This window comes from Salmo salar, chromosome ssa15, assembly GCF_905237065.1.
Source record: "Salmo salar chromosome ssa15, Ssal_v3.1, whole genome shotgun sequence".
Lineage (NCBI taxonomy): Eukaryota > Metazoa > Chordata > Actinopteri > Salmoniformes > Salmonidae > Salmo > Salmo salar.
In genome coordinates, this window is record NC_059456.1 from 78,078,582 (window position 1) to 78,094,457 (window position 15,876).

The 15,876-nt window shown below is 40.0% G+C and overlaps 1 protein-coding gene across 2 annotated transcripts; it reads right to left on the minus strand.

The window, feature by feature from the left end:
- Positions 1-581: 581 nt before the first annotated feature.
- ttll9 (tubulin tyrosine ligase-like family, member 9) lies at positions 582-12,454 on the minus strand. 2 transcript variants are annotated; one of them, XM_014145850.2, is made up of 14 exons: positions 12,169-12,453; positions 11,754-11,800; positions 11,167-11,259; positions 10,819-10,930; positions 9,907-10,092; positions 9,454-9,522; positions 9,193-9,283; positions 9,028-9,068; positions 8,742-8,829; positions 8,091-8,149; positions 7,757-7,953; positions 3,263-3,376; positions 1,593-1,717; positions 582-1,401 (listed from the first exon to the last, which is right to left on the minus strand). In XM_014145850.2, the coding sequence occupies exons 1-14, from the start codon at positions 12,181-12,183 to the stop codon at positions 1,331-1,333; spliced, it is 1,308 nt and encodes a 435-aa protein (XP_014001325.1). In that variant the 5' UTR covers positions 12,184-12,453; the 3' UTR covers positions 582-1,330. The 2 variants fall into 2 exon arrangements, with proteins under 2 accessions (XP_014001325.1, XP_014001326.1); XM_014145851.2 differs by lacking the exon at positions 11,167-11,259 and having other exon boundaries at positions 12,169-12,454.
- Between the last annotated feature and the right edge of the window lie 3,422 nt (positions 12,455-15,876).

The following is a 15,876-nucleotide window of genomic DNA, read 5'->3' on the forward strand; positions in this document are numbered from 1 at the left end:
AAATATATACTCATCTATTTCATGTAGACTTCATTTTAAGTGATACTTTAATAAGTCAAAGAATAAAAACATTGCCAACATGTTGTACTGTAACAATCTTGCACTGTAACAATTTTGGTTTGGGCAATACACGCAAGCCTTTACATGGAGCTTGGACCATGATATCATGATCTAATGTGTGGAGTAAATATTTTTTCCAGACATGTTTATTTCAGACTGTAATCAATTAAGGCTTTTAGGCAAACTGAAGACTTTGGCTCAAGGCACTTTGCACTGTACAGCCATTTTTGTCAGTACAGGTTATTGATGTTGAAAAGTAGACAACATGTAGGCCTATTATTAGTCAACCATTCATTATTTAGTCAGCAAGTAGGCTGATCCACAGAGCCTGAGGTTCACTCAAAATAGCCATCATCATCGGTCAAGTGGAGCTGTTTTTGGTGTTGGAATGTATTTGTTCCTTTATTCTCTCACTATGTTTTTCTTTGTTGCTTGACCATCATGTATCTTTCTTTGGTGCCTCATTTGTTTCTGTGTCTAAGAGTTCAGTTGTTGAATACAGAGAGACACACACTTTGTGATATTGTTGGAATGATGGTTTATTGGTTCAATATGAATGATATACTCTATTCAAGGTATACTTGTGTAAGGGCTTTCTCTTGTTTGAATAGACTTTAATTGACATTGTCTATTACAAGTATAATTTGCATAGGGCTAAACTCTTTTTTTGTTCAAGAGAGACAGTCTAATGTTTGCTACGAATGTAAATGCGTATTTTTCCAAATTTTGTATACCATAGTTCTATTTATGATAGATATTGTGTTAATCACATTTTGATTCGCATTTGTCATTGACATTTATGTTTACAGTATTGGGTAGGAAAAATGTTTTTTTTTGCCATTATTTAACAGTTATTCCATTTGTTTACATTAGAACGTCTATCAATGTATTGTACTTTATGTGGAATTTATTAATTGAAACGCTACATACATGTAATAGTCGTACTGTGTTAAATTGCACTTTATTTATTCAATATTAATGTAAAGTATCTAAGCCATAGATCAGGGAGTAGAGTTGTCGTAAACATTCTCACACGCACACAGAAAGTGGTGCATATTTTCTCAATGTTGAATGCAGTTGTTTGTAAGGCATATAAATAAATATGCTTTGCACTGAATCATTGAGTGATATCATTGAGTGAGTGTGACCTCACCATCTATGAGTGAGGTAGTAAGAAAATACATATTTATGAAATATTGATGGAAACTGTATACTGGTGGTGATATGTAGGCTTGTTGATTTCAATTGGAAAATATTTTTGGGTAGTGTGTCATATCCTCTTCTTGCCTGGAAATGGTTTTAGAAGCTGACGGAGTTGCTTCTTTCTGTCGTTTACACAGCCTGTTGTGGAGAAAACAGTTGTCAAAACACAATCTGATATTATGCTCTCTCTAAGGTGAGAAGCAAATGTATTGAAGTGTAAAAATTCATGGTTAAGAGCCAATCATTTTCTGAGGCTTTTTTGTTTGACTGACTTGAGATGAACTTGAACCCAAGTGTGGTGACTGAGTAACAGTTTAAGCCAGACTAACCGAGGTGTGTGTTTGCAGTGAAACAGGCGCTGCCCAGTGTCTCTAGGTTGACATCTTCTCTGTAGACGGGTCCATCGTTCCACATGAGGTCATAGCCACCAACCCTCTTCTCCCTGCCAGTCAATCTAAAGAGAACAACCAAAGAGAGAATATAGATGATAGGAAAAATAACACCAAATCACTTTCTCCTATTAAGTAGTCTCGGAAGTGCTGTTGCCTTAGGTCTGGGAACAATAGGGGATTTTCTTGGCAACTTCGAAAGGGGAGAAAAAAATCTTCCAGGGAGGGTGCTCTTCAGACAGACAACTCTCCCAACAAATCATACATTTGGCTAGGCTCAGCTTAAAATGCAGGCGGGAATTGTGCCCTTGATATATTTTCACCTCGGAGACATAAAAGAGGTGGGCCCAACGGGAACGCAGATAGCTAGGCTAATTGTAGCCACAGCCAGTCAGTGGTGGAAAGCTTGTAACACTAACATTCGCTGTCATGGCTCATGCAAACTACTAACTTGGAAAATACACATTGAAAATATTCTCTGCCAGCTCCATCTAGCTAGCTACCAATTTTGTGTCCGGTGGGGATATTTCTACCAGGGTACAATCGGATAAGGCAGTGAAGTAAGAACGCTGGATTTCCTGCTTTCCTGTCTATTTCCGACTATACCAACTGGACGTTTGTATCGGTGCAGACATGCATGTTGGAACATTGTTCATGTAGGAGGTAATCATTCTGCACAGGGAGACTACCAATCAAGTCTTTTCATCAGTGGAAAGTAACAAAGATGGGAAAGGAGCAAGCCAATATTTGGATCCAATTCCATCACTAAAGGCAACCACACTGCGGGTCACTCAGAATGTTGATACTGTATATTTTGAGGCTAGGTCAATATCTAGTGACAATTGCAGTCTGCACTGGAGCTTATAGGGTATGTCAGGTGTAACGCAGTTAATGTTAATACAGAGTAAACATTCTGAGTTGAACCTGTAGTTCCCTTTTAAAAGGGACAACTCAAATTTATGCCTACTGGTTTCTCAAATTGGTAAACTCAAATTCAATAACAAAAATTCCAATCGAAATTTGTGTACTTCCTGTATTAACTGAATTGAAATGGAACTGCCCACAACCCTGCCACAAAGGGTCATAATGACGTCTACCCTAATCCACAGATATTCAGCTCTATCACTAGGGGGCCATATTGTCTGCGGATTCTTCAGTAACTGTCCAGTATTTTAGCTGTCCAGATCTTCTAGGAAATATGACCTATACAATATGAGTGAAATAGATTCTCCCCCCCCTTCTGAACAGTTGATTTGCCAGTTCAGGCAATGAGACATATTGGCCAAAGTGTGAGAGGTCAACTTTTTGAAAACGTCTGTTTCAGATACAGGTTTGAGGAGGGGTATTACAGTGGTTATTATCTAATTTATGCTTTGGCCACAAATACAAGTAAAGGACTTGTGAGTCAACAACATTATTTGGCTATGAGTTCACAGAATGAGCTTTTAAAAATTATATTTTCCTTGGAGAGTAACTTTAAAACCCAAATGTCACCGATTGGCCTGAGAATCTTGATTTCCAAGGTCTAAATCAGTGGCTAAATCAAAAGCAAAGAAGGAAACCAGTAGGCATGTTGGCCCTGGGTTGAGTATCCTTTCCCCACTCCCTACCTGCCCTCCATGTCCACGATGTGTAAGGTGTCCTCCAGCAGACAACACTTCATCTCGTAGTCCTCTTGGCTGCTGGCGGTGAGAGAGGGAGAGGCGTTTACCTCAATCAGCCACCTGTGGAGAGACAAATTAGGAATTGCGATCCGACTTGAATGTTTGCACCAGTCTCCCATTGACATCAATGAAAGATTAAGTGAAGAGTTGCGCCCGCTTATAATTCTGAATCTGCCCAAAAGAGATTAAGGATGACGGCAATGATCTAACGTTAAGATGATCCAAGAATGGTGACAGGCCTAGCTACCACTTTACATTGTGGACATACTAACTGATCCACGGACGACGCAATCGCCATTGTACTGCAGACTGCCCCTAAATACCTATGTCAGAATGCTGTTCATTGACTACAGCTCAGCTTTCAACACCATAGTGCCCTCCAAGCGCATCACTAAGCTCAGGGCCCTGGATCTGAACCCCTCCCTGTGCAACTGGGTCCTGGACTTCCTGATGGGTCGACCCCAAGTGGTGAAGGTAAGCAAGTTAGGCACATCCCCACAGAAGTGTGTGCTCAGCCCCCTCCTGTACTCCCTGTTCATCCATGACTGCTTGGCCATGCAGGTCTCCAACTCAATCATCAAGTTTGCTGACAACAACAGTGGTAGACCTGATTACCAACAATGACGAGTCGGCCTACAGGGAGGACGTGAGAGCTCTGGCGGAGTGGTGCCAGGAAAATAACCTCTCCCTCAACAAAACGAAGGAGCTGATCGTGGACTACAGGAGAAAGCAGACAGAGCATGCCCCCATCCACGGGGCCACAGAGAAGAGGGTCAAAAGCTTCAAATTCCTCGGCGTGCACATCACTGACGACCTGAAATGGTCCCTTTTACACAGACAGTGTGGTGAAGAAGGCACAACAGTGCTTCTTCAACCTCAGAAGGCTGAAGAAATTTGGCTTGGCCCCTAAGACCCTCACAAACTTCTACAGATGCACCATTGAGAGCATCCTGTCGGGCTGTATCACCACCTAGTACGGCAATTGCACTGTCCGCAACCGCAGGGCTCTCCAGAGGGTGGTGTGGTCAGCCCAACGCATCATCGGGGAAACACTGCCTGCCCTCCAGGACACCTACAGCACCCGGTGTCACAGGATGGCCAAGAAGATCCTTAGCCACGGCCTGTTCAACCCGCTACCATTAAGAAAGCAGAGACAGTACAGGTGCATCAACGCTGGGACAGAGAGACTGAGAAACAGATTCAATTGTATCTCCAGGCCATCAGACTGTTAAACAGTTACCACTAGCTGGCCTCTGCCCAGTACCCTGCCCTGAACCTTATATACTATACACCTTTCAAACCATGACGTTTTCCTGCCAACTTTAGCATCCCGCCAACTTTTCTTTATATATGAAAGGTATTGCCGGTGACAAAGCCTATACTTATATTTCCTCCAACCGACCTAGTCATGATTGCAGTAAAGTTCTGCCAACGCTCTTAAACACTTGATGGTTGCTAGGCAGCACCCGTTACTACTATCATCCCGGCAGTTCTAAACTTTGCGAGGCATGTCTCACCCATCTCTTCGCATAGCTCACCACATGCACTGCTTTCTTAACCACAACTGGATGGATCTATAAAGAATTACTGTGGGACTAAATATCCCTGAACAAAAAAATATATATTGGAATAAAGTAGGCTAATACAATTGATGGCATCAAATTGTTGCTTGCTAAAACTCCCAATGTCATTCAATTGATTGAAGCAAAAGACTACCCGCGTGTGGTGAACTATTTCACCACTGTTTTGCGCTGCTTTGAGACAAGCGTGGGGTCTTGATAAATCAACCAATATCTCCATTTGGATATTGTTTAGGCTACATTTAGGCTGTGGAAATGTTAGCTAAGTTGAGGTGAGTGCTGCTCATGATCATCTTGTCTAGTTGACTGATTTATTAGCACTGGTCAGAACATTTTGCCAGCATTTTGGGGCTCCCGAGTGGCGCAGTGGTCAAAGGCACTGCATCTCAGTGCTTGAGGCGTCACTACAGACACCCTGGTTCGAATCCAGGCTGTATCTCAACCGGCCGTGATTGGGAGTCCCATAGGGCGGTGAACAATTGGACCAGCGTCGTCCACGTTTGGCCGGTGTAGGCCGTCATTTTAAATAAGAATTTGTTCTTAACTGACTTGCCTAGTTAAATAAAGGTTAAATTGAAAAAGTAACAAGTGGATTACTTCACTCTATGTCAATTACTAGCCTAGGCCTACTCCCGACCAAAAGACTGTGACGAGTCTTAACAAATCAATGTGATTTTGTGTCACTGAATCTCCATCTGTATATTTGGTTAATTCTCTGGATGGGCAAATAAGTGGAGGGGGTATCACTCATCTATTTGTTTGCTCATCTATAGTGCATTCAGAAATAATTCACACCCCTTGACTTTTTCCACATTACAGTATGTGGAAATGTATTAAATATTTGTTTTCACTCATCAATCTACACACAACATCCTATAATGACAAAGGGAAAACAGATTTTTAGAAAATGTTGCACATTTATTACATTTAAAAAACAGACATACCTTATTTACATATGTATTCAGACCCTTTGCTATGAGACTCAAAATTTAGCTCATGTGCATCCTGTTTCCATTGATCATCCTTGAGATGTTTCTACAACTTGATTGGAGTCCACCTATGGTAAATTCAATTGATTGGACATGATTTGGAAAGGCACACACCTGTTTATTTAAGGTCCCACAGTTGAAATTTCATGTCAGAGCAAAAACTAAGCCACGAGGTCGAAGGAATTGTCCGTAGAGCTCCGAGACAGGATTGTGTCGAGGCACAGATCTGGGGAAGGGTACCAAAAAATATCTGCAGCATTGAAGGTCCCCAAGAACACAGTGGCCTCCATCATTATTAAACGGAAAAAGTTTGGAACCACCAAGACTCGACCTAGAGCTGGCCGCCCGGCCAAACTGAGCAATCGGGGGAGAAGGGCCTTGGTCAGAGAGGTGACCAAGAACCCGATGGTCACTGTGACAGAGGTCCAGAGTTCCTCTGTAGAGATGGGAGAACATTCCAGAAGGACAACCATCTCTTCAGCACTCCACCGATCAGGCCTTTATGGTAGAATGGCCAAATGAAAGCCACTCATCAGTAAAAGGCACATGACAGCCCGCTTGAAGTTCGTCAAAAGGCACCTAAAGGACTCTCAGACCATGAGAAACAAGATTCTCTGATCTGATGAAACAAAGATTGAACTCTTTGGCCTGAATGTCAAGCGTCACATCTGGAGAAAACCTGGTACCTATGGAAAAGCATGATGGTGGCAGCATCATGCTCTGGGGATGTTTTTCAGCGGCAGGGACTGGGAGACTAGTCAGGATCGAGGGAAAGATTAACGGAGCAAAGTTCAGAGAGATCCTTGATGAAAACCTGCTCCAGAGCGCTCAGGACCTCAGACTGGGGTGAAGGTTCACCTTCCAACAGGACAATGACCCTAAGTACACAGCCAAGACAATGCAGGAGTGGCTTTGGAACAAGTCTCAATGTCCTTGAGTGGCCCAGCCAGAGCCCGGACTTGAACCCGATCGAACATCTCTGGCGAGACCTGAAAATAACTATGCAGTGACGCTCCCCATCCAACCTGACAGAGCTTGAGAGGATCTCCAGAGAACAATGGGAAAAACTCAAATACACATGTGCCAAGCTTATAGCGTCATACCCAAGAAGACTTGAGGCTGTAATCGCTGCCAAAGTACTGAGTAAAGGGTCTGAATACTTACGTAAATATTATATCCGTTTTTATTTTTAATACATCTACAAATGTTTTTTGTTTTGTCATTATGGGGTCTTGTGTGTAGATTGATGAGGAGAAAAAAAATGGTTTAATCAATTTTAGAATAAGGCTGTAACGTAACAAAATGTGGAAAAAGTTAAGGGGTCTGAAAACTTTCTGAATGCACTATATATATACTGTGTATATATACAGTACCAGTCAAAAGTTTGGATACATCTACTCAAGACATGGATTGTCGATTAAGGCAGCCCACCGCACCTCTCTGATTCAGAGGGGTTGGGTTAAATGCGGAAGACATATTTCAGTTGAAGGCATTTAGGTGTACAACTGACTAGGTATCCCCCTCTCCCTTTCATTCAAGGTTTTTCTTTATTTTTACTATTTTCTACATTGTAGAATAATAGTGAAGACATCAAAACTATGAAATAACACATATGGAATCATTTAGTAACCAAAAAAGTGTTGAACAAATCATAATATACTTTAGATTTTAGATTCTTCAAAGTAGCCACCCTTTGCCTTGATGACAGCTTTGCATTCCCTCAACCAGCTTCATGAGGTTCCTTCCTACATAAACGTCAGATTTATAAAGCAATTCAATGGTTACATACTGGGCTCAGACTGGTTAATGTTTTGCATTAGAAATGCAGTCAGTTGGTGGGGAATGAGGAGGGAGGTGTGTGTGTGTCTCACGGTTTGAGGTCCTGATCCAGTAGGATGTCATAGCCATAGAGCTCAAAGCAGTGTTTGTCGTTGATGATTACTTTCTGCACACTCTGCAGGCTACGGACAAATATGTTGTCAACGTCCTTAAACAGAGCCTCTATGGTCTCTGTGCCATGCCTTGCAGTCAGGTATCGCCGAAGCTGCTGCATCTGCCACTTACAGCCCTACACACACGGAAGGGAGAATAGAGAGAGATTCATAGCAAAGTAATTTATTCTTAAATTGTGTTTAGCAGTGGTCTAACTAAACATTCGGATTAGATTACCCCCAACATTGTGACTTTTGAAGGAATTCTACACACCTTTTCAGGATCATAATCTGGCGCTGTTTTTTGCACTGCCACATTGGTGAGATGGACATCTTAGGAGAAGCATTAAGGAGACATGTTCTATTTGCCTAGTCCCAGATCTGTTTGTACTCCTGCCAACTCCATTGCTGTCATTGCCAAGCCAAACAATTTCTTAAAAACCTGTTTTTGCTTGTCATTATGGGGTATTGTGTTTAGATTGATGAGGGGGAAAAAATGATTTAATCCATTTTAGAATAAGGCTGTAACGTAACAAAATGTGGAAAAGGTCAAGGGGTCTGAATACTTTTGGTATGCACTGTATGACAGGGTAATGAGTGACAAGGAGTTGGCATGATGGCACAAACAGACTGGCGCTGGAGAAAGAGATGGAGAAATAGTAGAACAGAATTTGGGTCAAATGTATTTAAATTCCAGGCAATTCAAAAGACTCAAATTGTTACAGACAATTTATTATTAGGATTCCGGATTTAATCCTGAATTGAGTCGAGATGAAATAGAGCCTACCGTTGGGAGTTTGTTTCTTAGGAAAAGACAATTATTATTATTTGGCTGCAGAACAGTCGACTACTGTGTGCAGATAACTATTTTTAGACAATAACTCAGCTCTCATACAAGGCTGTAATGAGGTAAGGAGAAGGATACACTGGTCATCAATGCTGGTGAGAGAAAATCGGGTGCTGGAGAATCGGGCAAAACCATCTCGATATAACCATGCCTTCAGTGGGATATACTAAGACATACACACAAATTAATTCTAGTTAACAATGTTAAATTGACATATTTTACAGCATGTGTTGCTTACTTCATCAGTTGACATGTGTCAAGCCCGTATGAGTGAAGTGTTTTAATCCAATGATTTACCAATATAGTTTTAGATTTGATTACTTTGATTTTGATTAATTTAGTGATTGAGAAGACCTAAACTTACTGATGTAACCAATACATAAACCCTCAAGTCAAATTTTCTCCCTATGTAAGGAAAGGTCATAAAAAGAGAAAGTTAGAGAAGAGCAATACAGAAATATCAAAAGTATCCATTGTGTAATAATTTATTCCAAACTTAGACCTATTATCAAACTTAAGTTTAATGCACCACTGATAAGGTAGGGATTTTCCACGTAGCGCTGTGCAACGTAGCTCTCCACTTGAGTCTCATCTCTCTGCTCCTCTGAGCGACTCCCATCCTGTACAAACACAAACATACAGTGTCAGTGTGTGTTTGTCATTGTCTTTTTTTTTTTACAAACATGAACATAAACCATGTAAAACCATGCAACAACCTATAAGACATCTACATTGCACAACAATCATATAATGTAATGTTTCAATTTATTATATTACCGCATGGTGTTACCTTTTTCCAGTCCATGATGTCTTTCAGTTTTTGAAATAGGAAAATGCCCTTCCCCTGAGATCTTGCAACCTGAACAAAGATTGATAGAGGGAGATGAACTTCAAACTATAACATAACTATAGTATAAAGATACAAATGTATTATGTTAGTGCATAATGTAAAAGCAATAGTTTTGTCTACTCTTCTTTTTACTGATGGCAACCTAATGCTAAACTAAGCTTGTGTGAATTGTCACGTTCACTGTTGAAAATAATGTATTTGTAGACTTATAGACTTAGTGCACAGGTATGTTCTGGTTGTATGATTGTTCTGTGTTTTTTTTAAACTGGAGCTGCCTTGTTTGCCACATCTCCCTTGGAAAATATATGTCTTTGTATCTTTGATGGGAATGGATTAAATAAAGGTTCGATAGGCCTAGATTAAACAATAAAACAAATCTGCAGGTCCTCTCACCGGTTTCATGATCCAGGTGCTGCCCGGGCTCCGTTTGAACTCTTCCACAAAGAGGTGGTATTCACTGGGTAGTTCAAAGGTTCGGGGGAAAAAGTCACATTTGGACGCTTCAATGCGGCCAGCTTCCCTCTCAAGGGTTTTGCGGTACCTCTTCAGGTTTTTCACCATTAGGTTCTTGCGCGTCAGCTGCATCATAAAGCAAATTAAGATTATGATACAGTACAAACATAAGTGTTATGTTATGAGGGGCAATCTGCGATTGGTACATCCATTTTTTTACTCTTAAATTAATGATAGCCTATATACACATTGATTCTTTAAGAAATGCCTTATGATCTTACTTAAACTAATAATGTATAATTTTGATCTCAAGGATGGATGGCCAGTACTTTCATCCATAAGTCTATCTAACTATGAATTTGAGAGTGGTTGCATTTCTCCAGCAATCTCCATTTCTGCAGATTGCCCTTATAATATACATGACTATAAATAAGAGCGCCACATGGGAAAATATGTTACAATGACACCTGCTGTCCATATATGGTAACAGCAATTTTATTTTACAATACATGGTAACACTACTGTAGGGATCCTCGTGCATCATAAAAGCCTTCATAACAGCTAAGACATTATAATGTCCCCCATAGGCAGTGATAAACATGAACCTTATGGACACGGCAAAATATTCTATGAGGCTAGTTAGGCTATAGTCAGGCAAATCTGTTGTCATGTGCAGAAGTTGACATAGAAGCACATGACAACAGATTTGCCTGTCATCTAACAAGCATACATATGACGGCTGTTATAGCCTATTGTCTTTTGTAGGCTAGTGTTGTAAAGGCTTTATGAATACATAGATAGGGGGGCCCCACAGTAAGTGTTACTTACTAATCTGTAATGGTACTGACTGACCTCATAATGATTGCGGAAATGGCATATCCTCACGTGTTCTTCCATGTAGGAGTGGTCGAAATTCTCCCTCAGCCACCCAACATCACACCAGTTAAAATCCCATTCTCCATCACTGTGCTCACAGATTTTAAAAAAAGTAAAAAACATGGGCATTTGACGTCTTGAAATGTAGGCTAAGTCACTCAGGATACAATATGCTAATTAAAATGCTCACACGCACTCACACATACATACATTCATACACACACTCTGGATACAATATGCTACAAAGCCTAATCAAAATGCAATGTAGTGGACGTACACACGCACATTGTGGCTACGTCATTAGGTCTAGCCTACACAACTCACTCTTTGACCTCCATCCAGCCTGGTCTTTGTCGCAAGACATCCTGAATGGTGTTTGTTAGGCCACATTTGTAACGTACACAACTTCTTCCATCCCTATGGAGTCAGCAAGTGGTTTGTTAGTATCTTCCATTGCCAGGCTATGTCACAAACATCAGCCATCCAACATCACACAAGATAAAATCCCATTTGCCATTACTGTGATCACATATCACAAATCATGTGCATTTTACTTCTTATCATGTAAGTCCGTCTACACTAACAAAAAAAAGTTATATCTAGAACCTAAATGGGTTCTTCGGCTGTCCCCATAGGAGAAAACTTTGAAGAACCCTCTTTTGGTTCCATGTAAAACCTTTTCTTCTTAAAGTGTGTACACACAATGTAGCTAGTAAAATGCAAATAAACAAAACACACACACACACACAGCTAATAGCATTAGCCTACAGTGGCTATCATCAATTAACTAGCTGGCGTCAAAATGAATGTCAAATTGTCTATGTACTGTCAGATGTTTCCAATCATGCTAGTGAGTAACGTTAACTAGCTAACGTTAGCTGGTTAACAACCATATTTACAGAACAACTCACCCCTCTCTTCTTTTTTGATAACCATAAGGACCCTTGTATCCAGCAGTCTGGTGAAACAATGAATGATTTAAGCTAGCTAGCCATTCACAATTGCCTGAACAAGTGATAGGCTAATAAGTTAGCTAGCTAGACATTTAACGTTAGTTGATTATCTTCGCTAACGTTCACAACAGAGACAAAGCTAAATATATCTGCCTCTGAGTCGGACACAATGAAGTCGTGACCAGACCAGCCTAGGCAGCTGATAATCGGTGCTAGATCTGCTCTAGAGCCCACTGTCGGCTGCCTAGAAGAACCAGACTTCAGCTTCACCAGTATCAGTACCACAGGTCAAAATGCTCTAACAGTAACGTTAACGTTGCTAAAGTTGGCTACACAGAGCATGCATACATTTTTATTTGAAGGGCTTTCCTACCTTATTCTTTGACATGTTTTCGTGGTAGCAGTCGCCACATCTGTTTACCGGGGTCAGCTAAATGTTTAGCTAGCTAGCATTAACGTTAGCTAGCTGTCGAGTAGTTTGACCAGATATACTAGAAAGAAGTAGCTAGCTAGCTAGTATCTACCTGGTTTGACAACACATGTTGTCATGGCAACCTGAAGACTGAAAATAACTGTATTTATAATCTTGAATTCCAATGAATTACACACACACAATCTTTGAACATTTATTTACATTTATTTTCATATTTCCCAAATCATAGGAAGAGAGAAAAAGCGTACAGCACTGGTAGACCCCCTTTTCAGTCAGTACAAGACACACTGACGTCACGCACAGATGCGCTACTAATGCCGCCTTCAAACTATCTGGAAGCTCGGAAACCTCCAACTTCAGTGCGTTCAAGAAAACTGGGAACTAGGAAAAAACAAGCTCCGACTGGGAAAATTAGTTTTCAACGGTCATCTAACTCGAAAATCCAATTCGGGAACTTGGGCTTCTTTCTAGAGCTACGACTTTACGACTTTAAGATTACTGACGTCATTTTACCTCGTTTTCCCCCAAGTTCTCAGTTGTCGGGAACGCACCATAAGAAAGCCATCATCATCATCATCAGCATCATCTGCGCCCATTCAACAAAGCCTAGATTTACGTTTTTATTACTTCTAAACAAACTAACTTTTTAAGGTTCTCATACGCATTTAATTATGTTTTGATTATTGATTTAACAGTCGCTAAGACTATATTTGGTTGTGATCTTTGAAAAAATAACTATTTTGGATGCAGCAATTGTTAGCTAGAATGCTAACGCTCATTGACATAGGCTGTAGCAAAAGCTAGCCAAAGAGCCAATTTACTACAGCTGGAACAACGAGCCAGATATTTCACCTGATGTATAAATGTGAAGCATCCGCTTGGCGTTTCCACTCAGTACCATATATGGTGATGAAAGGAAGCCCAGGGGCCGGCAGTGAGAAAAGATGGAGCGAGATGCAGTTTGGGCGATATTCTGCTCATTTTCTCATCTATGAAACAATTGATATCCATACAGTTTTCTGTTTCCAAAACTACAATCTGTAGCAAACAGAGTGGACGGAGTTTCTAAAAATTGCGTTGTTTAGATGGAGTGCACATGCGCACTTCACAGAACTAGGGTTCGCTAACGAAAATGTTAAAATAAACGCTATAACGCGCCAATAGGATCTCACTAGCTCGTGCTTGGCTCTGCCCACCGAGTGTTCTGCACACTCTGATTCATTTGCTTCCATTGGAAACGTCATGCTCTGGTCTATCTTGGGTTAGTTATAAAAATCTTAGATTTTACAGGTTGACATTGAAGTGTTTTAAAAAAAGTATAATTACAGAAATTACAGAAAATACAAGTAGATTGAAAAACTGTCGTAAAAAAACAAATACATTCATCAGTAATAATATCCTCAATTCGATTTCTGAATAGCACTACAGGAACCAAAACATCAAATTTAAGAACATTTTTAAGATTGTTCCACAAATAAGTTGCAAGAAAACTTAAACCTGATTTACCTAACTCTGTAAAGACCAAAGGAATTTTCAGAGATAGCCATCCCTGAGACCGGGTGTGGTAACTCATAAGACTAAAGTTTAGTAATGATGATAGGTAAAGTGGGAGTTTTTGTAAAAGAGCTTTATACATGAAAACATAGCAATGTATCACCCTACGTGACATCAAAGAGGGCCAACTAACTTTCTGCTAGAGAATGCAGGGATGAGTACTAAAACTGTCGCCAGTAATAGAGTGCAGTGTGCTATGTTAAACTGCATCTAACGGCTTTAATGAAGTGGCTGGTGCGTTCATATAGATAATGTCACCATAGTCTAGGACCGACAGGACGGTCGACTGAATAATCTGATTTCTACTATTTAGCTAGAGGCATGACCTATTTCTATAGAACAAGCCCGTTTTTATCATCAGCTTCTTAACTCATCAATATGCTTTTAAAAAGACAGCTTTTTATCTATCCAGATTACCAGATATTTGTAAGCAGGGACACTATCAATAGCGACACCAAACACAAAGTGTTTAAATCATCAGAGTTATTTTTATGCGCTCTAGAAAACAACATATACTTATTTTTACTTGCATTCAATACTAATTTCAGGTCAATTAAGTTTTTCTGTAATACAATGAAAGCAGACTGTAGTTCAGATAGAGCCTGGTCAACTGTAAGGGCAGTAGCATACACAACAGTATAATTGGCATACAAGTGCAGGTTCCATTTCTTTCCAGTCCATATTGTTAATGTAAACAGTTAAAAGTACAGGACCCAGAATTGACCCCTTCGGGACACCTTTCGTTATGTCCAGAAAACCTTATTTAAAACTATCAGTAGATAAACATTGAGTTCTATCTGTAAAGTCATTTTTTAAACTAGTTACATGCAACCTGGTCTAGGACAATTGAGGAAAGCTTCTGAATTAGCAGTGAGTGATCAACAGTATTGAAGGCCTTTGACAGGTTAATGAAGAGGGCAGCACAATGTTGCCTTTTATCCACATCATTTCTAACAAGGGATGCAGCAGAGATACTGATATGACCTGGTCTAAAACCTGACTGATGTACATTTAGAATACATTTCAAAGATAAGAAAGATTTTAGCTGAGAATTAATCAAGGATTCAACTATTTTAGCTAGGCAAGAAAGTTTAGAAATATGGTGATAATTAGTCAGGTCACAGCAGTAACCACCTTTGTGAAGGGGGAGTACATGTCAGGATAAAAAAATATGGTTTAATGATTCAGCAATCGGGGGCAGAGAGCTGCAGCAAAAGTGTATCAAGCATATCAACCCCAGTGGATTTCTTTTCTCTGAATTGTTTAAAAGAGGCATGTTTATCTGCCAGAGGAATAAATATGGAGGATACATTTTCTAGAGCCAACTCAGGGTCAGGAATACAGGAGACTAGATGTGGCTAAATCAGAGTAGAACATGTAATGTGAAAACCCTTGAGGAGAAAACTTTCAAAAATGTGTCCTCTTAATTAAACAAGGATTAGAATTTTGCTGTTTGGTATCTCTAACACATACTACAGGACAATGATCACTGAGATCATATGCAAATACTTCCCTAGACAAATATTTATGGGGGTTATTAGTAAGAATTCAATCAATGAGGAGTTAACAGCGTTTTTCCCATTTAGCCGTGGGGGTTTTGAGATCAATTGAGTGAGACGAAAATCAATGCATTTACTCTTAAATTGATTGAGGTTGGGGATAGCCAATCCAGATTCAAATCCTAAAAAATGACCTACTCAGAGGAAAGAAAATGTATTAAACACTAGCACCAACAGCATCTGCCTTGGCAGTATTCTGGTTTATGGACACATCTACAACCAGGAGCTCAAATTTCTTGGGAACAGAAATATTTAAAGAACAGGGCGCCATGAAATTTAAATTTTTTAAATATTGATTTTACATATATGACCACAACTCCCCCTTTCTGTAATATGTCAAATCTAAATACATTCTAATCATTTACTTCAATGTCTTTATCAAAGACAGAACCATTTAACCATGTTTTTGAGAAAACCCGAATGTCAGGACACCCAGTCCTGTACCTAAATGTCAATTTTGTCCATTTCTTTTTATCATACTTCGCACATTTAGGTGCATTAGCCCAAGCCTCCTACGTGACTTAAAGTCAGAGGG

Bases quoted from the DNA above. Each gene is read 5' to 3' on its own strand.
- ttll9 (XM_014145850.2), bottom strand. The intron at 11,260-11,753 runs GTGAGTTGTTCT...CTGACTCCATAG, and splicing joins TATCAAAAAAGAAGAGAGGG to GGATGGAAGAAGTTGTGTAC. The intron at 1,718-3,262 runs GTAGGGAGTGGG...TGTTCTCTTTAG, and splicing joins ATCGTGGACATGGAGGGCAG to ATTGACTGGCAGGGAGAAGA.